The sequence below is a fragment of the Coregonus clupeaformis genome, unplaced genomic scaffold (genome assembly GCF_020615455.1).
Source record: "Coregonus clupeaformis isolate EN_2021a unplaced genomic scaffold, ASM2061545v1 scaf1345, whole genome shotgun sequence".
In the NCBI taxonomy this organism is placed as follows: domain Eukaryota; kingdom Metazoa; phylum Chordata; class Actinopteri; order Salmoniformes; family Salmonidae; genus Coregonus; species Coregonus clupeaformis.
The window spans coordinates 98,766-124,006 of NW_025534799.1; the positions used below are offsets into that span (position 1 = coordinate 98,766).

Below are 25,241 nucleotides of genomic sequence, written 5' to 3' on the forward strand. Positions count from 1 at the left end.
AATCGTCATGGGACACACAGCTGTCATACATATCACACAGTCACCCACAGCACTGCAACTCAAGCCTCATCATACATCATGTTAAAACCCATAAGTGGTTAGTTAGTGTTAATCACCAGCACTTCTAGAGGGCTGTGTATAAATCAATAGATAGTGAAGACACAGGATGAATAGAACAGAAAGATGTGCCTCTATAAACCCAGCAGTCCCATAATGACCTGCTGTAGGGGTCAGAGGTCACAGAGAGCCAGAGGAGAGAATAATGACGCTTTTCCACATAGATGTCCCATCCCCTGCACCCCTCCCTATAGCTCACCATATAGTCTCCCTATATACAGTGTCCATAATAACTCATCACAACCTAAAGGAAACCCCCACCACCAGCTTGAAATGGGCCAGAGCATCAGTCAGTACAGTGATAACTATATATTTGATAAACTGTCTAAATATTAACGTGCCTCGTTTCTTCCATTTTCCCAGTCATTTAAATGTTTTGTGTTTCTTTCCTCTGTTGCACAATTTTCTCTTCCCATCTCCTCAGTTATTGGCTAAAGTAAGTTTGCGTGGAAAGCAGTGGAGAGATGCAGTAACCGGCTTTGACAGACATGTAGTAGTGGTGACTGGCTTGCCTGCATAGCTGCCTGCGTAGCTGCCTGTGTAGATAGTCGCTAGACAGAGAAGTAGACCAGTAGATGAGGTGCCTTGACAGAGCGAGGCTTGACAGTTCCTCTCAGATTGGACAGGGGGCTTGGCACTGTTAGCCGGGCTGACTGTATGTAGTGTGTTGATGCCAGAGGGGCTGGTGGGAGGGATAGAGCTGTGGAAGGAAAGGCTGCTGCTGGTTTCTGATCACACGGCCTGCCTGCCGTATCACAGCAATTAACCAGGATGGGGATGGATTGCCCAGATGGAGCTCGTGTCTCTCTCTCTGGCAGAAGGCTCTGAGCCCTGGAGGAGAGGCTCTGTAGAACGAAAGCCCTGGATTCAAAACGAAACACAACACAACTCAAGTCAAGTGTTCTGCTTCCAAACTCTACCATTTGCTCTATGCCCTCTCCTGGTGTGGCTATTGATGCTGCAGAGCACATGTATGGAAGGTCAGATACCTGAAAATGCCCTATTCATTTGAGATTCTGCAAGCATTGGATCTGTCTATTATTTTTGAATCACAGTGAACAGTCCTATTTATTTGACAGATTTCACATAGATTTAGCATCCCATAGCCCCCTGTAGTTGCTGAGCACTCTGTGTTTGTACCTTGTCTTTAGCTCTCTCCTCAGTGCTGCTGTACTGTAGTGTGTTGTAGACATCCTGATATGATGGTATTAATGCAGATAAGCAGCTGTACCATTGATCTGAAATGGAAAAACTGACAGCCGGTTGGTTGGTACTTCATAGCGGCACTGGTCTCTCCTCTCTGCTCTGGGTCTAAACCCCAAGCCCTGTCAGCCCATATGGAATCAGATGAATGGCAATCAACAACTCCATGGAAAACGTAATTCCCACTGGAGGCAGTGGAGAAAATTGTGTAATGGTATTAAAGTCAGTTCGTGATCAGAGGCTGGAATGAATGCCTGGCTAGATAGATACTAGATATCTGGAGGGACCAATTGTTAGTGATTTACAGCTGCCTGTTTGTCACCAAGCCACTCCAGTAACCAACTGCCGTAAATCAGCCCCAATGTAACTGTCAACAACACTGTGGAATAACAATTCTTGTCTCAATGCAGGAACACAGGGACATTCTTACACAGAATACTCCCACTGTAAGTGTCACAATGTCACAAAACCACCCTGCCAGTAGTTGTTGAGACCATCCTAGAGTTTAGGCTAGTACTTAGTTTAGTACTATTGATCTCCCTCTGTCTTTCTGTCTTGTTTTTTTCCACAGTTAGCCTTTAGGTTTGGGATATTGAAATGGTGTTTTGTGTCTTTGTGTCCATACACAATGAGTAACATATTACATGTTGTATTCCTGAACCTTGTGCTTTGTATTGATGAGCCTTGAGCACTTTGTTTGAATTTTGGTAGTCTAGTTCTCAGCCATACATGGTTCGCGCTTTATGAATGTCAGGCAAGAGGGACTAGAATTTTGGTAAATGGCATGGACAGGGATTGGCTATAACCAGACCAGTATGCATGCAGGAGTCATCACAGTATGTATTAGCTATGCAGGAGGCCAGGCAGGAATTTGACACACTTCCCACAGAGATTTGCCCCAGAACCAGATGGTTCACATAATTGAGGTTTTCTCTATAGTTCAATAGGTTTTTCTCTTGTCCCTGTGAGAAAACATTCCATAATATGCAATCAGGTCGTCATTGTAATCAAGACTTGACTAATTGACTTATCTGTATAAATAAAGGTGAAATACGTCTTTGTGAGAGTACCATCTATTATGGTTTTCTATGCAGATAATTTTGAGGTTTTGAAGTAATTCATGTTCAGCAGTCTGAACTGTGAACCTAGTGTTACAGTTAGCCTCCTGCTCAAATAACTAAATAAAAAATAGCTGTGCAAAAGTCCCATTTTAGATGGCTGTTTTGACAGTGGTCTATGGGAATTACAAAATAAAAGCATCCCTCTTTGCATGATGCGAAACATTTTATCACAGCAAGATTATTGTGTTGCTATGTCCATTTATACAGTGTAACCTTAGATTGACGCCACAGGAGGAAATAAGAAACAGATTGCAGATTTGTGCTTTGGTCCTTGTGTACTGTGTTTAGAAAAGGAGAGCAGAGAGAGAGAAAGGAGGGAGGGAGGCTAGGTGAAAGGACAGCCGTACGTAGGGATTTATGTTTAGTTTATGTGTTGCCTCTTAACACCATTCTGCCCAGGACAGGGCAGGGGAGATTTAGGACAGGGACGGGGACAGGGGCCGCTGCCAGGACAGGCCAACAGGCCCTCTCTGACTGGCGATTATAGCTTTGTTGAAATTCATCCCTTGCAACGCAGGCTACCCTGCATGTACTGCAGCCCTTTTTAATATCTCTTTATCTCTACAGTCCCCAATGCACTCTGAAATATAAAAGCATTATCAGGAATTCCACTGTTGAATAATTGTAATGGGAGACGTTTGATGGAGTGTTTTCATTTGTTCTCACAAAGACAGGAAATAGAATATTAGGAAAGGCAATTGTCACCATTTCACTTTTCAAGCTAACAGGTTTTGGTTTTGCTGTTGTTTGAGTCTGATTTTGTCTTTGGGAAGTGAGTGTTTGTTATCCTGTGACAGTCCTGTGTGAGGGAGTGAGTGAGTGTTGGGTGTAAGATGGTGGCACAGTCAGGCTGTAATGTAGCCTACCGCTACATTCCTCCCATGTAAAAAGCTGCTGGACGCTGGCTGGAGTGCTGTGCCAGCTCCGGGGTCATGTGACCAGGCTGGAATTCGCCCATTGTTGCCAAATAGAGCTGCAGTGCTGTTGGGGCTGCAGAGACGGAGCAGAAAGCGTTCCTCCTCCCTTGTTTTCTCCCCCTCACAAAGTACAGCATCTGATCTGAACACTCAGTGCCTGGCTGCCGTGAGCTGGAGCTGGGACTGGCTCTGGCAGGTATACAGTACTGCTGCTGTGGTTTGGTTAGAAGGTTGAGAAGGGAAATGGAATGAATCATTTGTAATGCACACAGTTCTCAATGAAAACATTTTAGAAAAATGTCAGCTTCGGTATGACTCTGATTAGTGTTTCTGGTCTCTGTGTGGTTGTCAGTGATACTGTAGGGTTGAGAGGAGAGTCTCTAGACCACACAGCTAAAAGCACCTGGAGTCTGCGCTGCTGCTGATGCAGCCAATGCAGAGGTGAAACCGAGGCCAGCAGAGAATAGGTCTGACCCCATAAACATGTAGTTCAAATAGTTTGAGACGAAGACAGCCATCCTCCTTTTAACTGCTTATTGTTTTTTGGCCATTCTTTACTGTTCCTAATGCCTTATCATTCATTCCACGCTGTGATGTCAATAACATGGCGCTCTCATAACTACACACACAGATCGCACACACACTCCATCACTGTAGCTACGTCCCAGGGCTAAAACAACAGGACCTTAGTCTTGTTCTCCACGCAGCCTGTGTAGTAAGCTCTGTTATTAGTTCTATAGAACAGAACCCCTCTCGTACTACATTGTTTTGTCTTCTATACTTTATCTATTTTAATTAGACTCAGGGTTCATCCATCCACCTTTCTATTCTCTCTTCACAATTGCTACCATTCTTCATCTCACAGTGTAGGCCTACAAAGGAAATAATAAACTGTTTCTTTTTCTAGCCACAGAAGTCGAGATGAGGAGAGGATTTCCAAGCCCGGGGTGATGTCGACTCCTGTTAAAGGGTCCCAGGAGGCCCTAGTCCAAGCCATCAGCGACCAGCCACTGGCCAGAGAGGACAAACTGCCCCCGCTGCCAGGTCAGTCAGGGCCCCCGCTGGCTCCACAGCAAAACCTGTCTAACTGCCTGAACCAAAACAGGCCGTGACACTCCTCTGTACTGTGCCTATCCCTCTCTGCTTCCCCCTCTCCTGCCCCCTCCCTCACCTCCACCCTGGATTGGAATGCACTCTGTACTCCTGTCCCACATATCAGAAAAGCCCAGCCCATAGTACTCTAGTCCATTCCTCTAGTGCAGCCTTTCTTAAAGTATGGGTCGCGACCCAAAGTGGGTCACGGACATGTTAATGGTGGGTCGTGACATGTCAGAGTAAAAAATATATATATACACACTACCGGTCAAAAGTTTTAGAACACCTAATCATTCAAGGGTTTTTCTTTATTTTTTATTATGCCAAGAGTGTGCAAAGCTGTCATCAAGGCAAAGGGTGGCTATTTGAAGAATCTCTTGTTTAACACTTTTTTGGTTACTACATGATTCCATATGTGTTATTTCATAGTTTTGATGTCTTCACTATTATTCTAAAATGTAGAAAATAGTAAAAATAAAGAAAAACCCTTGAATGAAACTTTTGACTGGTAGTGTATATATTTTTTTTTTGGAACTCAGTCGGGGGTCTCAACTTACTGTTGAGAGTTAGAATAGTATAATTCACAAGGTGCAATTTCGAAATTTGGTTGTGCCTCAGCAATTTTTCTCTTGTCACTGACAGTCACTTAATTAGCCATGTCAGCTAACAATTTTTTGTATTGCTAAGTTAGTATAGCCAGCTATCTACAGTAAACTTTTAGTAATCATGAACCAGAGGAGGCTGCTGGGAGGAGCTATAGTAGGACGGGCTCATTGTAATGGCTGGAATGGAATAAATGGAACGGACCTCACCTCGCTTTGTGCACGGGGGCATTGTCATGCTGAAACAGGATATTCCCCAAAGTGTTGCCACAAATTTGGAAGCACAGAATCATCTAGAATGTAATTGTATGCTGTAGCATTAAGATTTCCCTTCACTGGAACTATGGGGCCTAGCACGAACCATGAAAAACAGCCCCAGACCATTATTCCTCCTCCACCAAACTTTACAGTTGGCACTATGCTTTCAAATCAAATTGATTTGTCACATACACGTGTTTAGCAGATGTTATAGCGGGTGTAGCGAAATGCTTTGGGGCAGGTAGCGTTCTCCTGGCATCTGCCAAACCCAGATTCATCCGTCGGACTGCCAGATGGTGAAGCGTGATTCATCACGCCAAAGAATGTGTTTCCACTGCTCCAGAGTCCAATGGCGGCAAGCTTTTCACCACTCTAGCCGACGCTTGGCATCTCCCATGGTGATCTTAGGCTTGTGTGTGGCTGCTCAGCCATGGAAACCCATTTCATAAAGCTCCCGACTAACAGTTCTTGTGCTGACGTTGCTTCCGGAGGCAGTTTGGAAGTCGTAGTGAGTGTTGCAACCGAGGACAGATGATTTTTACGCACTTCAGCACTCTGCGGTTCTGTGAGCTTTTGTGGCCTACCACTTCGCGGCTGAGCCGTTGTTGCTCCTAGACGTTTCCACTTCACAGTAACAGCACTTAAAGGTGGCATCCTATGCCGGTGCCACATTGAAAGTCACTGAGCTCTTCAGGAAGGCCATTCTACTGCCAATGTTTGTCTATGGAGATCGCATGGCTGTGTGCTCGAATCCACTAATTTGAAGGGGTGTCCACATACTTTTGTGTATATGTAGTGTATTTTGCCGGCAAGGTCGGGGGGCACCTCAAACCAAATCACGCTTAGGGCCCCCAAAAGGGGGCATGTTTTCATGAGCTTGGGTCCCAGGAAAACACTGAGTTTCTCAAGAACCCCTGCTCTAGTGTTAAGTAATGTTGACCTATTCCTATCCCTTAGCTATTTAACCCTAACTCCGATATAGTCATAACCACTACATTCACATTCCTCTACCAGGTCAGTCTGTTTACATGTGTGTGTGTGATCATACTATCAGTATGTGACAGTAGTGTGTGTGTGTTGGTCCTGTAGAACCAAAGCCAGTGTATGCCCAGCCTGGTCAGCCTGATGTGGACCTGCCAGTCAGCCCCTCTGATGCCCCAGTACCCAGCGCTGGTCATGATGACAGCATCCTCAGGTAACCCTCTCCTCCTGTTAAAGCCATGTTATTATTTCCATTATGTTGTACCATGTTATTTGCTGAATTGTAATAGCTCCCTGTAGAACAGTAGTGTCTAAACATCTGTCTGTGTATAACGCCCACTCCCCATGCAGGCCGAGTATGAAGCTGGTGAAGTTTAAGAAGGGGGAGAGTGTGGGCCTGAGGCTGGCTGGAGGGAACGACGTGGGCATCTTTGTAGCCGGAGTCCTGGAGGACAGCCCAGCTGCCAAGGAAGGTCTGGAGGAAGGAGACCAGATTCTCAGGGTAAGAAATCTATCTCATACAGTAGTATCTGCTTTACACTTTTGTATTATTATTAGCTGTTGGGTATGTTTCATCACTTAATGATTGTCACATGTTTTGTTAACAGGCCATTGTAAAGTTTTCTCTTTTGAAAGTGCACAGGATGTGTGGTTTGATGTGTTCTTTTCCACAGTAGATAGTGTTAAAGGGTATGTTCTGTACTGTACTAGGTGGAGAACACCTGCTGTAGTGCTAGTAACGGTCTCATCGCTGCCCACGCTTAGTTGGAAACACTTTGTGGAACTATGTGACCCACTAGCCTTGTGTTACTGTGTGGTCACTGGTCATAGTGATGTTAGATAGAAAATGGTAATTACTGTGAATCAGTGTGAGATCAACGCCTGACTCTTCTCTTCTCGGTCTGTCTTTCCTTTGTTTACGCTGAACCACACAATAGAGGTCATTGTTGTTGTTCTCAGGCCCTGTCTGAAGGATTGGACTCATTGTTGATAGAAGTCCCCTCTGATATCAGAGTTGGATTCATTTAATCATGTTTATCACTAGCCACACATTTTAATGAAACACATCATGCTTTGTGTTCCTCCCACACCACATTAAGGGTCATGATGGTATGTGAGGAGGACTAACTCCTCTTTGCTAGCCTCCCTCCCTGCTGTACAAACACATCTCTAGACTCCGCACTATTCCCTATGAATGGGCTTCCAGGAATATGTCCCAAACGGCACCCTATTCACTACATAGTGCACTACTTTTGATGTTTTCACTATGTAGGGAAAAGTAGTGCACTATAGCTAATAGGGTGCTATTTCAGACACAGCCCAGGATGTTGTTTTCCACCCCTGGGCAGTGAGCCTGTGAGTGTTTCCTGGCCTTCACAGTGTGACTAGTTGAGATAAAGACTTGAATTCTCCTTTCTGAGGAGGATAAAGGTTGTTCTCTCTATGATTCAACCCCATGTGTTCCTGGTTCAAACGCTGGCTCTGCAGCAGGGTAAATAAACGTGATATTGTGCTGGGGACTGCAGGGGTTGAGGTGGGGAAGTAGACTGACCTGGACTCTGGAGAGCTGAAAGTCTCTGTTCTCCTCTCTCCCTCTCTGTAGGTAAACAACGTAGACTTTGCTAACATCATCCGAGAGGAGGCTGTGCTGTTCCTCCTAGACCTTCCCAGGGGTGAAGAGGTCACCATTCTGGCCCAGAAGAAGAAGGATGGTGAGTAACATGAGGGGAAAACAGATGTTAGATGAATGCACGTTAGGATCTTGACAGGGGCAGAGAGTGTATAGGTTTGAGTTTGCACAGAAACACACATTTTAAGTTAACCTGGTTACATGTGAACTTTACACACGCCTTCAATTGTATACCTGAACATTTCTACCTACTTAATTTCTTCTTCTACCAATTTCCCTCAATTCCAGTGTACCGGCGGATAGTGGAGTCGGATGTAGGTGACTCGTTCTACATCCGGACCCACTTTGAGTATGAGAAGGAGTCTCCGTACGGCCTGAGCTTCAACAAGGGAGAGGTGTTCCGTGTTGTGGACACCCTCTACAACGGCAAGCTGGGCTCCTGGCTCGCCATACGCATTGGCAAGAACCACCAGGAGGTGGAGAGAGGCATCATCCCCAACAAGAACAGGTAGAATACAGTAGAGAGGCATCATCCCCAACAAGAACAGGTAGAATACAGTAGAGAGGCATCATCCCCAACAAGAACAGGTAGAATACAGTAGAGAGGCATCATCCCCAACAAGAACAGGTAGAATACAGTAGAGAGGCATCATCCCCAACAAGAACAGGTAGAATACAGTAGAGGCATCATCCCCAACAAGAACAGGTAGAATACAGTAGAGAGACATCATCCCCAACAAGAACAGGTAGAATACAGTAGAGAGGCATCATCCCCAACAAGAACAGGTAGAATACAGTAGAGAGGCATCATCCCCAACAAGAACAGGTAGAATACAGTAGAGAGATATCATCCCCAACAAGAACAGGTAGAATACAGTAGAGAGGCATCATCCCCAACAAGAACAGGTAGAATACAGTAGAGAGACATCATCCCCAACAAGAACAGGTAGAATACAGTAGAGAGGCATCATCCCCAACAAGAACAGGTAGAATACAGTAGAGAGGCATCATCCCCAACAAGAACAGGTAGAATACAGTAGAGAGACATCATCCCCAACAAGAACAGGTAGAATACAGTAGAGAGACATCATCCCCAACAAGAACAGGTAGAATACAGTAGAGACATCATCCCCAACAAGAACAGGTAGAATACAGTAGAGAGACATCATCCCCAACAAGAACAGGTAGAATACAGTAGAGAGACATCATCCCCAACAAGAACAGGTAGAATACAGTAGAGAGACATCATCCCCAACAAGAACAGGTAGAATACAGTAGAGAGACATCATCCCCAACAAGAACAGGTAGAATACAGTAGAGAGACATCATCCCCAACAAGAACAGGTAGAATACAGTAGAGAGACATCACCCCCAACAAGAACAGGTAGAATACAGTAGAGAGACATCACCCCCAACAAGAACAGGTAGAATACAGTAGAGAGACATCACCCCCAACAAGAACAGGTAGAATACATAAAGGTAGTAGAGACAGGGGAACCTCACAGTGCTCCCAACATACCAGCGTGACACAGATATTTATCACATGCATACATTAACGTAACCATTATACATGGTGCACCGCGGCTACTCTGCCACGTTGTGTCCCTGGCCATGCCTGTGTCCTCTTCAGTCAAATGTTTACTGAATTCTAGATTCTATTAAGGTATAGAAGTATTTCAGAATAGAATAGAAGTTGTGGAGAATAACAGGGATTTACATGACACATTGGATAACTGCACGAATAAAAAATGAACTGATGCCATGTTGGCAGTTTCCATTGCAATCCAATCATTGAATCCATTGCCTGTTGCCTGACACCTCTCTGTTCCCCCTCCCACAGGGCAGAGCAGTTGTCCAGTGTGCAGTACACCCTCCCCAAAACGCCAGGGGGCGACAGGGCTGACTTCTGGAGGTTCCGTGGTCTGCGGACCTCCAAGAGGAACCTGAGGAAGAGCAGAGAGGACCTGTCGGCCCAGCCGGTCCAGACCAAGTTCCCTGCCTATGAGAGGGTGGTGCTGAGAGAGGGTAGGTGGTATCCAGAACAGGGTCCATGGATACATCACAATACCTCAACTAGCTTACCACTGAGAATGCTTTCCCAGTACATTGCTTCATTCTAAAAGGTATGCTAGTGTGAAAATTGGAATGCAGCCATGTGTTTGTTGGCTACAAATTCGGCCTTGAGAGGCATTGATTCTGTCAAATACGGTGTTGTTTTGTGTCTTCTGTTATCCAGCTGGGTTCCTGAGGCCTGTGGTGATCTTTGGGTCCATCGCTGACGTGGCAAGAGAGAAGCTGGCCAGAGAGGAGCCTGACCTGTTTGAGCTGGCCAGTGAGTAGCCTTTAGCTAGCCATTAGTAGCCATCTCACTGTCTGTCTCAGCCATGTCACACACACACAGCTGGAGTAACACAGGACTTAGAGCTGCTCTGTGTTAGAGATTAGAGGGCCCCTCATCTGCCTACTCCAGGTCCACTTGAGGGAATAGCTAGCTCCTTTAGCTTGTAGTGTTCATTCTAACACCCTCAACAGTATTGAATTTAAATTATCCTAAGTGCACTACTCCAAATTCCACATGTAAAGTGATTCCAGCCCTGGACGTATTTTGCGTAACCTATATCTCTGTAAACCTTGTATTTTCTTTTCAGAAACACAGCAACATGAAGGAGTGGAAAGTATGTCATTAAGTGCATCAACTTGTTTTTATCAGTGTTAGTTAGGTGGTAATGTATGGCCTGATTCAGCCTGTAGGGAGGTTGTGTAATGACTGACTGTAGCTAGTAATAGAGCATGTACACATGGCACAGTCAATATCCTATAGAAAATAAGCTGCACACATAACAGTACTAGTCTTCATTATTCATTCCCAAGCCCCTAATGTCTGTGTGTGGATAACACCATAATCTATACTTAAAATGTGAACTTTAACGTTTGATTGGAGAAGATGCCTTATGACATTGGTGTGTTTATGACTGAAATTGTAAGGGCTAGTGATGTTAGCACTCTGCTTTCTAGAATGCTGCTTTTGTAGGGTTGAGTGGTGGAAGATAAGAGGCCATTTCTGCACCAGATCCTGTGATAATAGTGTTGAGATCTGAGTAGTGAAACTGCACCCAGGTCAGCTGGCCTCTCTAAGGGTCGTTACCTTGTGGTGACAGATAGACAGATAAGGCCAGGCTAGCCATGTTTACATAATGAACCTTTTAGAACATTCCTGCTTAACTCCCCTGACATTTATATCCTCCCGAGTGGCGCAGTGGTCTAAGGCACTGCATCGCAGTGCTAGCTGTGCCACTAGAGATCCTGGTTCGAATCCAGGCTCTGTCGTAGCCGGCCGCGACCGGGAGACCCATGGGGCGGCGCACAATTGGCCCAGCGTCGTCCAGGGTAGGGGAGGGAATGGCCGGCAGGGATGTAGCTCAGTTGGTAGAGCATGGCGTTTGCAACGCCAGGGTTGTGGGTTTGATTCCCACGGGGGGCCAGTATGAAAAATACAAAAAATAATGTATTTTATTTAAAATAATTTAAATATCCATTTTAAATTGAAATCATCAATCTATTTGAAATGATTCCCTATCTTCTTGAATGTGCATTATCCCACTTCAATGCTTTTCACACATGTAACACATTTCCTGCATTGCGGATTATACTGTACTGTAATGTCTGTAGTTGCACGTGCACATTCATTATGCCACTACCTCTATTTTATGTTTTGAAATGTGCTTAAAGCATATTGCATGCATTGGGGTGAAGGTAATGAGCTGAGATGTATAGTGAGCTCTGCAGTAATATGGCACAGTAACACTGTCCCTTCTCCCCTCTACAGAGAGTGAACCAAGAGACGCAGGAAAAGACCAGCGCAGCTCCGGGATCATTCGCCTCCACACAATTAAACAGATCATTGACCGGGTGAGTGAGACTACTTACTACACGGATACGCATGCAAACACACACACACACACACACACACACACACACACACACACACACACGCATGCACCCTGACAGATCCCCTCTTAAAGCACATGCAGTACACACACACATGCACGATACAGACTAATCCATGGCTCACTACTGCTCTCTGGTGTTCATGGAATTATGAACGTTTTTATTTGGCCAATATATGAAAAATATAGATAAAAACAGCAATCTGAGCAAACCTTTTAGTATTTAGATTAAATATTAATTATTTATTTTGGGGGGGATGTCCTTAGGACAGGCATGCTGTGCTGGACATCACCCCCAACGCGGTGGACCGTCTGAACTACGCCCAGTGGTACCCCATCGTGGTGTTCCTCAACCCAGACAGCAAGCAGGGCGTCAAGACCATGAGAACCAGGCTGTGCCCCGAGTCCAGGAAGTCAGCCAGGAAACTCTACGAGAGAGCCCTCAAACTGAGGAAGAACAACCACCACCTCTTCACCAGTGAGTTTCTATGGGAGGGAGGGGAAGAGAGAAATAGTGAAAATGAGTGGGAGGTAGAAATAAAAATGTCTCTCAGAGAGAGAGAGATGGAGTGAGAGAGGCTAGGGCTGCGTGCTGTACTGTAGTGCGGACCAAGGGCGCAACTTTGGTTATAATCCAGTCGGATAAACACTCCAAACAGCCTACCCGACCGCTCGTAGGCGACCGCATGGTGCTAAAGCACACCGTTGCCTCGTTTTGGGGGGTTTACCCCAGTGAAAGTTGCACCACTGGTGCGGACTATCAGCCGGTGACACAGTAAAGTCAGTGTCTTAGCGGGGTGCTGTTCTCTGTGTCCCCTCCTCCTCACGCAGGCAGGGCTGCTCAGGGCTCCGAGCTAACCTCTCACAGGACCCCAGCCGTCATTACCCATTCCCTGCACAGCCCTGCCCCGTTTGAAATGGGAGGCGTCTCCTCATTTTTGACCGTCTGCTGGCAATAAAAAGAGAGATTCCAGGAGAGCAGAGAGCACACATCCAGCCTCTCCTCTCTCCTCCACGTTGAGTTACTCCCTTATTCCACATGGGTCTGTAGATGAAGCACACTGCCTGGTATTTTTAGAACAAGCCTATAGAGAGAGAGAGAACAACAGATAAGTGTCACCTTTGGTATTTGTGTAAGGTCAAATAGATTGACACCTGCCAGGCAGCACTATAAACCTTGAGTGTTGTTGGACTCATGACAGCTCATAGTTACAACAGTGGTAATAAAATGTTTACACACTACAACAACCGGTGCTGAGCCAAGACAAGACAGGCTTTTAGCAAACAGCTTTGGGATGATACAAGCAGTGATACTAGAAATAAGCTTTTTTTTTTTTTTTCAGGGCCCGGCTTCCCAAGAGCATCTTAAGGTTAAGTGAATTGTTAGAACCTTCGTAGGAGCATCGTTAAATCTCCGAGCTGTTTCCCAAAACCATCGTTATTAACGTTGCACTTGAAAACAATCGTAATCTAATGCCTGCCACAGACCACACTTTTTTGCCCTCCCGCGTCACTTTATACACAGAAGATCTAAAACATAGAATCACATGGTTTATCCGTCTCTCTGTGACCGCCAATAACTTCAGAACAATGTTGACTACAAAATACAAAGTTGCCAATGTCTTTGCAATTGATACAAACAAGCTGCGTATAAAAAGAGGATTCAAATGAAAACCGAGATGACTGCATTAAAATATAAACACTAGGCTATAGGCCTATTTCAATCATATTGAAATACATTTTATGTTCAATCAATTTAGTTATATTTTGCTACTTGTAGGCTACTGTCTGTAATTTGTCTCAATACACACTGAGTATACCAAACAAATACACCAAACAAATATCTCTCTAGGAGCTAATCCGTTGTCAGTATTGTGAAATCATTTGAATGTTAAGGTAATATTTTAATGGAGAAAGTTGATCCTAGATCAGCGCCTCCTTTCTGTGGATCCTATCAGTATCGACACATGCTCCAACGGCGCGATAAGCCACCATTCTCTCTGCCAGGTGTTTTCAAAGTTCCATTGCTATCAGGAAACCGGGCTCTGATGTGTTTATCATAATGGTTTTTCATGAGGTTATGAGAACAGTTTTTCACAGTGATTATGAGAATTGTGTTATTGGTTGTCTGGGTTCATTTGAGGTGCTTTGTCTCTGCTCTTATCCTTCCCAAGCCACCATTAACATGAATAATATGAATGACGGGTGGTATGGTGCACTGAAGGATACCATTCAACAGCAGCAGAACCAGCTGGTGTGGGTTTCAGAGGGCAAGGTAAGACACTCAGCACTGAGACTAACATCATCAAACACTTACCAATACATTTCACGTTAATGAAAATGTTCTATTCAAAATAAATGCTGGACAATTTTAATATACCATTTATTTTGTGCATTAATTAATAATAATTTTTCTTTGCCATTCATTTCTCTGTCTCTCCTCACTGTAATATTGCTGCTTCTGCTCTTTCTTTCTCTCCATTTCCCCTCTCTCTCTCTCTTGTCCCTCTCCCTCCCTCCCGCACTCTCTCCCCTGCTCTCCTCCTGTTTTGTCTCCCCAGGCGGACGGTGCTCCAGATGATGACCTGGATCTACATGATGACCGTCTGTCGTACCTGTCGGCTCCGGGCAGTGAGTACTCCATGTACAGCACGGACAGCCGCCACACTTCCGACTACGAGGACACGGACACAGAGGGCGGGGCCTACACCGACCAGGAACTAGACGAGACGCTGAACGACGAGGTGGGCCTGCCCACTGAGCCCGCCATCACCCGCTCCTCGGAGCCCGTCCGAGAGGACCCGCCAGTCATCCAGGAGCCCCTGGGGTACGGCGTGTACCAGCACACAGTGCAGCCCGACCCCCTGAACCGGATCGACCCAGCCGGGTTCAAGGCACCAGTGGCCCAGCAGGTACCGTTTATGAGAGCCGTGCATCTGCCCTGTTGTCTCGAATCCGTGGTGTGCGTGAGGAGGGTGTTCTGGCGCCGCTATTGAAGCAGTGTTTTAAAACAGTATTATCTACTAACACAAAACAAAACAAAGAAAAACTAAAAAGATGGAAAGAAAATTTGTGGCCACTTAAGTATTTATTCACTATCGTTGTTTGTGTGTGTGTTTTTTTTATTTTTGGAGAAAAAAAAGCAAGAATAAGCTTGACTGTTATAATCAGTATTCACGACCTGTGTTAGTGTGACTGTTTTTGTTGATGTCGATGTTCTCACTAAGGAGAAGTTTTGTGTCTGTATCGGTACCCACCTATGTGCTCTTCCTAGTTGTTTCACTTGTGATTCGGACTGATACCGTGATACCAGAAAGTATTATGTGCATGTTGGAAATGTCAGTGTTAACCACGTATTGCTGTAAATGTATTTATCTGGGTCGATTCGGCCGGTATGATATCCACAAAAAGTTTGTCTTCTGATGTGTAAACAAAAAAAAAGAGAAAAGGAAAAGAAAACATTGTACTGTAATCTAGAATTAAAATCGAATCAGACTACATTAACAACAGAAACTTTGTCCTGTTGCAAATTCTTACATGGCAGATTGATCATCTAAAGCCATCAGTTGAATTTGGTCCGAGGATGGTGAGTTAATGAGTCGGTCGGTGGAGGAGCTACAGAGCCGAGGGGCTGTATGACGCTGTAACGTTAACATTAGTGAGGGTGTATCTCCCTCCTGCAGTAGCACCGTGTGTTAAACGTTTCTGAACCACTTCACAGAATGAGAAAGCAGAGGCTGTTCCGGCCACCATGCCTATCCTCCCCCAGCAGCCTGAGTTACTGGCTGTGACAGAGGCAGCGCCCCCTGCTGTCTACAACACTGTAAATGGTGTAGCGGGTTTGAGCCATGGTTTGAGCCCTGGCCCTATCGCTGCTCCCCAGAGCGAACCCAGCCCAGGCCCCGGCCCCGAGGCTGACTCGCTTAGGATGCCCACCCCTGATCTAGCTCAGCCCCTGGCCCCGGCCCCAACACCCGAACCCCTACAATCCGGACCGCCCAGTTCAGAACCACAGGTACCCATCGTCTGGACGTGGCCTGGCCCGGCCGACCCCGCTGTCGGTCCGCTTTGGCCTGTCGCTGCCTGCCTGTGTACCGCCCGCCACGCTTTCCTTTCACTCTTGCATGCCTGCCCGCTGTCCACTGTGTGCTTCTGAAAGAGAGAGACTGTGTGTGTCTGAGCACTCGTAAACAACAGTGGGCTTCTTGGAGGAGTGTATAGACTGATTGCTGCATTGGTGTGGTACCTATATAGAGAAGAGCAGCGAAGAACCTGAGGCTCTCACTGTTGCTTACCCTCTTTGCATGGCTACAACATGTTTCAGTTGGTTTCTCTTTTCTGTTTTAAACGTAGCAGTATAACTGATAGTAGTGGTGTATTGGTTGATGCAGACTGAATGGACCATTTAATTATATCCATTTATTTGGCGATATTCCCTTAAAGTCATCAATCAGTATTTTTGATATTTTATTGGACGTTTTATTCCCTGAATTTGAAATGTAGCCATTCTGCTCCAACTGTGGAGTATACATCTTATGGATTTTAAACATCCCAAGAAGGTAAAGTAAATAATGACTTTCTGTTGTTCAATGGCTACTTTTCAAATGCCAAGTTTTTTTAATATGGGTTACATTGTACAAAAAACGTTTGCTTGTAACGTTCCAGATATCTTATTGCGGTAATTTTAATTTGGCTTGTAATGTTATCAAGATATCGTTTTTATTTTATTTTGTATCAACTTTGTTAGTTTAGTTTTTTGGTTTGCTGTTTAAACTAGTGGTATGTTGTTGTGTTTATATATTGATATATATTGAGAGCTCCTGTGTGTATTGGCTGCTCTGATCTGACATTCAGACCTGCATTCTGTTTGACCTGACCTTTAACCCCTACCTCTGAGTGTCTCTATTTCAGGTCTCCCTGCTTCCTCTCTCTGCTTCCTTCTTCAGCCATTATTCATCTTCTGTTTTAATATTCTACTTTGTCTTCTGTTACTTGATTCTTATATTTATATACACATGTATTTATTTATTGGTTGTGTGCTACTGGTTGCTCTTGTCCCATTACTCACCATATGTTTATTTCATTGTTTAATTCCCCAGATGTACAAGAAGGATCCCTACCTGGAGGAGCCAGTCAGAGTGAACCATGGTGGTGTAAAGCCGTCTCCGGCGGTTGGGCCGCCCACGACCTACGAGCCACAGCCTCCGTACCAAGACGAACACCCATACAGAGATTACGATCACCCGCCCAGCCGCTACGACGGGGGTGGTTACCTGGAACCAAAGTATCGTAACTTCGACTCTCAGCTGCACTACGAGAAAAGTGTGCCTCACTACGATGAGCAGTGGCCTCCCTACAACCAGCAGACCTCTGGCCCACCACCCCACCAGCAGCAGCACCCCGCTGGGCCTGGCTATGACCCCCGGCTGCCCTATGAAGACGGACCCGAGCAAGACTACAGCCCCCCTCAGCCGCGCTACGATGACGCACCGCTGGGCTACAACGGACGACCTCGCTACGGCAAGCCAGCAGGACCAGGACCCATCCGCCACGATGAGCCTCCTCCATCCGGCCCAGGGGGCTACGCTCCTCTACGTTACGATCAGGAGCCTCACCCTTATCCCCCTGCAACACGCTCTCCAGAGCCCCCAAAACAGTACTACCAGGGGGAGTCTGCCCAGCGGCCAGGACCTGGGCCTGCCTACAACCAGGCACCACCACAGCACCGAGGCTACAAGCCCCCGCCCCAGCAGTATGAACCCATCATGAACTTTGACGCCCCCGTGCCCCCTCCCAAACCACAACCAGAGGCTCTCCGCCCCTCCCCTGGGGACACGGTGATCACCACAGCCCCCAATCCCTTTCCACCTCCCCCCAGAGTGGAGCCGGAGGACGACCCGGCCATAAGGGCCCAGTCTGTGCTGTCCAGGGTCAAGATGTTTGAGAACAAGCGCTCTGTGTCTGTGGACCGAGCCAAGGAGGCAGGAGACGCCATAGGGCTCAGGGTAAGCATCTGGAAAACACCTCACACTCTTGTGCACGTATGTAATACTCAGTGCTTGACTTGGGCAGGAGCTCACTGGAGCTGAGTACCGGCCACCTCAAATTTTCTACTGCTTGAGCACCTGTTCCTCTTATAGAATATTAGCTCAAAAGTATTGTGGAGCTCCTGCACCTAAATACAAACAGTACCAGCACCCAAAATGAGCACCGGAACCTATTACAGTCCAAGTCAAGCACTGGTAATGTTCACAGGATTACCTGACCCTGGCCTCTTCTAATGATATTTGATTGGTTCATGTGATGTTCATGTGATGCATTTCTATCTTGCTCCCACAGTCAGCGGATCTGCCCACCAAACCAGGCGCGGGCATTCCTAAAGCCAACTCTCTCAGCAATCTGGACCAGGAGAAGTCGTTCAGGTAATGAGTCATAAGGGAGTACAGCACTGAGCCCCCCCCCCCCACAAACACACACACACTACATCACACCACAGCACAGATGCTGCTTTATCTCTGAGGGCCTGATGTGTCTGTTAGGGCTATCAGGTGATCCACTCTGAAGTGGATAATAGACCTTTGAAGATATGATATGAAGATGGCAGTGTACTGTATTGTATGGCTGCCGTCTTGCGTGCTCTGACCCAACTTTGCTATTATTTTGGCGTTTATCTTTACTTTTTTTTTCACTAAATGTATCCGCTATCATTACCTATGATCGACAAATACTTTTCAACATCAGATCGGTAGTTACTAACCTCCTGGGTCCAACTTTGACTCATCTGCCCTGGGCTCTTTGTGTACCTCCGACCAAATCTTTGGGCTACCCAAGAGGAAACGACAGTGAAAACGAGGCAGGAGAGCGGGCGTCCTGGTGAGACGAAGGCGAAGGGAAAACCAGCCACTACTTCCCTCCATTCTAATGTACAGTCACTTGATAATAAGATGGATCACCTCTGATCGCAGATATTCTATCAATGGGACTCTCGTAAATGCAAAATCCTCAGTTTTTCTAAAACATGGCTTTCGGACAAGATATCCCCCATTGCTATCAAACTTGATGGATTCTCCATTCACCGAGCGGACAGGACATCGGATTCAGGGAAATCCAGAGGGGTAGGGTTATGTCTCTTCATCAACAGCAAATGGTGTACAGACTCTAGCACAGTGGAAGGAAGTTTCAACCTATTGTTCACCTGTCTTCAAATACCTGATGGTCAAATGCTGACCCTTTTACCTCCCGAGAGAGTTTTCATCTGTTATCGTGACTGCTGTATATATTCCACATCAGGACAACAACAACAAGCTGGCACTTGAGGAACTGTATGAGGCTGTAAACAAGCAGGAAACCATGCACCCGGATTATGCTTTTCTTGTTGCCGGTGATTTTAATTCCACGCCACTCCTGCTTCCTGTTTACAAACAAAAGCTCAAACAGGAAGACCAATGACGCGCTCCATAGAAAAATGGTCTATCAGAGCAGGCTATTCTACAGGACTGCTTTGCTAGCACTGACTGGAATATGTTCATCAGGAAATGTATCGCTGACGTCATCCCCACAGTGAAGGTTTGCTGCTTCCCCAATCAAAAGCCCTGCTAAGCTAAATGCCAGAGCTACTGCTCACAGGGCTATGCAGTCAACCGCGAGGCTATGGCAATATCTGAACAAGGTGGAATCCTATTACACCGGCTCTGACACATGTGGCAGGGGCTACAGTACATTACGGACTACAAAGGAAGCCGTGATCTGCCTAACGATGCCTCTCTACCAGACAATCTCAATGCCTTTTATGCACGCTTCGACAAAAACAACAGAGCCCTGCATGAGGGCCCCCGCTGATCCGGAGGATTGGGTGATCTCTCTCTCTCTCTCTGAGGCTGACGTGAGTAAGGTCTTTAAATGGGTCAACACTCGTAAGGCCGCAGGGCCAGACGTGTCCTCAGGGCATGTGCAGACCAGCTGGCAGGCTTCTTCACGGCCATTTTCAACCTCACCTTGTCCCAGTCTGTAATCCCCACGTTTCAAGCTGACTACCATCATTCCTGTTCCCAAAAACTACCGTCCTGTAGCACTCACATCTGTAATAATTAAGTGCTTTGAAAGGTTGGTCATGGTACACATGAACTCCATCATCCCAGACACCCTGGACCCACTCCAATTTGCATACCACCCCAAGAGATCCATAGAAGACGCAATATAAATTGCACTCCACACTGCCCTCTCCCACCATAGTGCCCTCCAACTTCGTCACCAAGCTCGGGACCCTGGGACTGAACACCTTCCTCTGTAACTGGATCCTGGACTTCCTGATGGTCGACCCCAGTTGGTAAGAGTAGGCAACAACACCTCTGCCACGCTGACCCTCAAGAAGGGGGCCCCCCACGGGTGTGTGCTTAGCACCCTCCTGTACTCCCAGTTCACCCACGACTGTGGCCAAGCACGACTGCAACTCCATCAAGTTTGCTGACCACGCGGCGGTGGAAGACCTGATCACCAACGGCAATGAGACAGGGAGGAGGGCACAGGGCCGCATCGCGGGTGAAGGGCCGTCAGTGACACGCAGTACGCACTAGGGGCCCGGGTCTCGCAGGGATGAGGAAGGGCGGGCAGACCGACAGCTTTCGGGACGGCGGGGGGGAGAGGGTCGGGGAGAATACTTCGCGCGGTGTATCTCTGCAACCCCCTCTGAAGAGGATCGATCATACGCACCCCCCGAGCAGCAGGGCGGCGCCTCCTCCCCAAACTTGGAGGGTTGGTAGTTCTCATAAATTGCAACAACCTCGGGTTGTTGTGGCGGACTACACCCTCACGCCAGCCCGTGTCTGAGAACTGTTGTCCATACTCCCGTCCGGCAGGCGGTACAGGTGCATCAAGGCTCAGACCAACAGACTCCTAAACCAGGGGTTCTCAAACGTTTTGGGGCCGGGTACCCCGTTTGTGATAGCAAATTCATCAGGGACCCCCTCATAATTAGAACATAACTTGAGTGAAATAAAAATAACATACATGGAGTTTTACCATGACTTCGTGTGCATGGCCGGACGAACCAAGTCTCGGGCCGTGGGAAGGAACATTTTATAGGCTCGTCTCCTTGCATTGGAGAGAAAAAATGTCAGTTTTCAAGCTAATTTCCTACAATTCTAAACATTTTGTCATGGAGTAGAGAAATATTTTGTTGTTGCAGCTTTAAAGCTAATATCCTGCAATTCTAGCCATTTTTCCATGAGGAAGAGAGAAAACCTTGACGTTTTAAAGCTTAAAGTAACTGTCCAGTGTTTCCAGATTTCTATATAATATGACCTATAATTACAATATGAGTTAAATAGTTTTCCTTCCAAAAAATGGTAATTCGTTATGTTAAAAAGCAGCTTTTCTGTGTTGGAATGGTTTGGGCATACCCCAGTGGAGAACGACTGCCCCCTCTCATTGAAGCCATCAAAGTTCAAGGCCGACCGCGGTATTGCAGGCATTGTTAGCAGAAAACAGGGTTCCCCATTATAGTGAATGGAAAAATTACAAACTAATATAAATAAAATATTGAAGACAATCATGGTACAAATAATTGCATCTAATCCACCAGATGTATGTCCTTGAACCCATTATTTTAAAATCTTTTTAGAAACGTTCTGTTTAAGGTACAAGTGGCATTTTTAAGTGTTTTTTTTCCACCAATTTATACTTTGTCCACAAATACGAGTATAGGATGAGAGTCAACAACATTATTTGGGTATGAGTTAACAGAATATTAACTTTTAAGTTCGATTTTCACTGGACAGTTACTTTATATTACAGTGCATTTATGTAAAAAATATATATATTTTGAGGAATACAATATTGAGTTGAAAAATGTATAATTGGAACACCTTCCTCTGTGGCCCATGTTGGCCAGGGTTAAGAACATAAATTGTAGATTAAATGGCCAACAACTACTGCTCCCCCTCATACCTACGCTGCTGCTAAAATGATTATTAATTGCCATTAGTATGTACTGTATCTATTTATCCTTCTACTGGTCGCTATTACTCCTGTTTACATGTATATACAGTGGGGGAAAAAAGTATTTAGTCAGCGACAATGTGCAAGTTCTCCCAATTATAGAGAGGCCTGTAATTTTCATCATAGGTAATTCGACAACTATACAGACAAATTGAGAAAAAAAATAGAAAATCACATTGTAGGTTTTTAATGAATTTATTTGCAAATTATATATTCCTGCTACCAGTCACTTTCAGACCTGTTTACATGACACTTGCACTCACACACTGACATTAACACTTACATACATACACACTCACCACCACGCACACACCCACCACTTATGCTTCTGCCATACTGCTTACTATTACTATTATTATTATTATTTATCCTGCTACCAGTCCTAAGCCCTGCCTACATGTACATATCTACCTCAAATACTGTACATTTACCCTGTATATGGCTTCCTCTCTTATTTCTCGTGTTTTGTTTATTTTTATATTGAATACTGCACTGTTGGGTAGGGCTTGCAAGTTAAGCATTTCACTATACTTGTGCATGTGATAAATACAACTTGAAAATAAACAATGCTGCTGCCATAAGACAGTGCTTCTGCCTATCACTGGTGCTGCTGTTTGCTGCTCTTGGTCTTGGAGCTCCACCCGGTGGACACTAAGAGAAACTACCTTCCAACTCTGCACACTGACTGATGCATTAATATGCTAAATGCATATTGCAGAGGCTGTCCGTACACATGTTTGTCATTGTAATTCTGTCTAATTGTTATATGGTCAATTGTAGTGATTTAGAGATTGAAACAAACGCACCACAATATACTTTAGAGGAATTTCTTTATGTATGGTTAATCTGGTATTTTAATTAACCTCCTCACATTGACTAACCCCCTCTTTATCCCTCTACTCTGTCCTCAGAGTCCCTGAGCCTCAGAAGCCCCGGGAGGTGTCAGATGATGACATAGTGCGCTCCAACCACTACGACCCAGATGAAGACGAGGAGTACTACAGGAAACAGCTGTCCTACTTTGACCGGCGCAGCTTGGACGCAGGCAAGGCACCTACTCAGACAACACCTGTCATCGCAACCAAACCTGCTGCTCAGCCACAAGCACATCCCGGATACAACTACCCCAGGTAACGCGCTCCCATGCATCACTCTCTTTCTGGGATATGTAGTAGGAGTGGAGCGTTCCCGATTTGACTGGAGCGAGCTTCCCAAAGGCTGGAGCGTCGGCCTTCTCGCCCGCTCCAATTTCGCTCCAGTAGCGCTCACTTCACAAGCTCAGGGCATGCCCGGCCCAGCATGCATTTTGTATCTATTTTTGTGCTGCTATTGCCCCTTGCTTTAGCTACTGTCATATAGTATGCTAAATATTTTCATAAAGAAACTGATAAAACACACAGGTGGGAAAAAAAAGGTGACTTACAAAGATGAGGGAGTGCAGTGATGTAGTGTCCACACCTAAAGCATCAATGTGGAATCTGAAAAGACAGAATTCCCGAAAGCATGATGGTGTACTTACTACGTGCACATGCTAACAGAAAGGAATGAGATGGGTAGCTAGCTAAGTGTGTCCCTGTAGCAAAGTATTTATAAACAAAAAATCAGATCTCTTAAAAGTTTCGTTCATTTTCATTATATTATCTATACAATAGGCCATCATTGATTTTGGTCCAATAGGCCTGGCATATTACCCTCTTTCAAGGAGGTTTCTGTTTTGATAGGGTTATTTTACCGAAAATCCGTTAGGCCTACCAACAGAAAAATGAAAATAAAACTAGGCATCCCTGCCCAGCCTGGCAAGAGTGGCCTGAAGGGTGTTTAGCATCCCCAATGGCTCTGCCAGCTCTAAGAGGGTATTCTCCACTGCTGGCCGGCTCTCCAGGCACCATCGCATGAGCCTGAATACTCTGGCCAAACTTCAATGGCAGTGTAGATGGAGCCTAATAAGGCATTTTTCCATTTAATTTGTATCTAATTCTAAGTAAGTCACAGCCTATATGTGCAAATTATAAACTATAATGATTTAATACAACAAAATGTTGTTTAAATGCTGAGCACTTAATGTCCCTGCCAGCCTAGTGTGTCGCACTTGCAAATGCTTCAAAATGTATTTCTTTGTAGGCTAATAGCCTTGAAATAATATAGCCTAAATAATTAATTTCCGTTCCTTCTTAGGCTCCCTGTCTGGCTCCTGACCTATTTAGAGTGTTTATATGCTGTTTAATTCGATGAGCACTTCTTACAGTCACCTTTTCCTGTTTCTTAAAATACTTTTCATTCAAATCATATGGTTTGGTTTCAATACTTCAAAACCAAATGGTAGGGCCAGGTAGTCACAAAAATAGATGGGTGTTGGTTAAATTGTGATTTTTTTTATTTATTTTTTATTTAAGCTTTATTTAACTTGGCAAGTCAGTTAAAAACAAGTTCTTATTTACAATGACAGCCTACCCCGGCCAAACCCGGACGACGCTGGGCCAATTGTGCGCCGCCCTATGGGACTCCCAATCACGGCCGGATTGTGATACAGCCTGGAATCAAACCAGGGTCTGTAGTGGTGACGCCTCTAGCACTGAGACGCAGTGCTTTAGACCGCTGCGCCACTTGGGAGCCCAATAATGAATGGAGCGAATGTGGAGCGGCACTCCCTTTGAGTGAGGAGCGTTTTTTAGCGGAGCGGTTGGAAAGGACGTGAAGTGCCGGAGCGGCGCGTGAGCGGGATTTCCAACCGCTCAACTCCGCTCACAGTGGGAGACACAATAGAACTTACTCTCCCCCCTGCAGCACACTCACCCCACAGAAACCTCATGGGGGTCTAAAGCTTTTTTATCTCAGCTACACACACACACACACACTACTCCTGGGGGTCTAAAGCTAGGCTATAGTATATTTCTCAGCAACACTCTACCGTCACCAGAACATTGATTCACCCTGCCTTGGAAATGGTTCTCTTATAGTTGAAAGGACAGAGTTGATGGTTGGCCCATGCTGACAAATGAAAAACTGCTTTTTGAAGGCGAGCTGTTTTTTTTTTGTTATCCTCCTGGGCGGCAGTAGAAGGGTTACTTTGATGTAGCACACTGTGTGCAATCTCCACCTCAGTCAAAGACCATGCCAAAGATACAAGATTAAGTGTTGGAAGGGAAAAATACCATCACAGTATTCTTTTATTCTGAATTTCTTTCATCTTTCTATCAACTATCAACAATAGGTTTCACTGTTCTTACGAGGTGTTTTACCACTGTAAAACTAGCCTCGAGACTTCCAGGCTACTTTGGATGTCAAAGCTGCATCGTATGCGTCAGTATTGCTATTTGCTTCAGTATTGCTGTGCTCCGTTCTCCTATGTGTTGTTTTGCCAAACTTTGTTTTAG

The 25,241-nt window shown here is 45.6% G+C and overlaps 1 protein-coding gene across 10 annotated transcripts in view; it reads left to right on the forward strand.

Moving 5' to 3' along the window:
* LOC121559826 (tight junction protein ZO-1) overlaps positions 1-25,241 on the forward strand; it is a gene marked incomplete at its 5' end in the record, with an annotated part of 131,056 nt that overhangs the window by 98,359 nt on the left and 7,456 nt on the right. For 5 of the 10 annotated variants that reach the window (XM_045218072.1, XM_045218077.1, XM_045218078.1 and 2 more), the window contains 16 exon segments: positions 4,266-4,402; positions 6,403-6,508; positions 6,646-6,796; positions 7,898-8,006; positions 8,213-8,432; positions 9,765-9,949; positions 10,161-10,256; positions 10,573-10,599; positions 11,751-11,833; positions 12,139-12,349; positions 14,046-14,146; positions 14,433-14,783; positions 15,593-15,886; positions 16,971-17,876; positions 18,211-18,293; positions 22,779-22,997. In XM_045218072.1, the coding sequence (XP_045074007.1) occupies positions 4,266-4,402; positions 6,403-6,508; positions 6,646-6,796; positions 7,898-8,006; positions 8,213-8,432; positions 9,765-9,949; positions 10,161-10,256; positions 10,573-10,599; positions 11,751-11,833; positions 12,139-12,349; positions 14,046-14,146; positions 14,433-14,783; positions 15,593-15,886; positions 16,971-17,876; positions 18,211-18,293; positions 22,779-22,997 (3,279 nt within the window). 10 annotated transcript variants of the gene reach the window in all.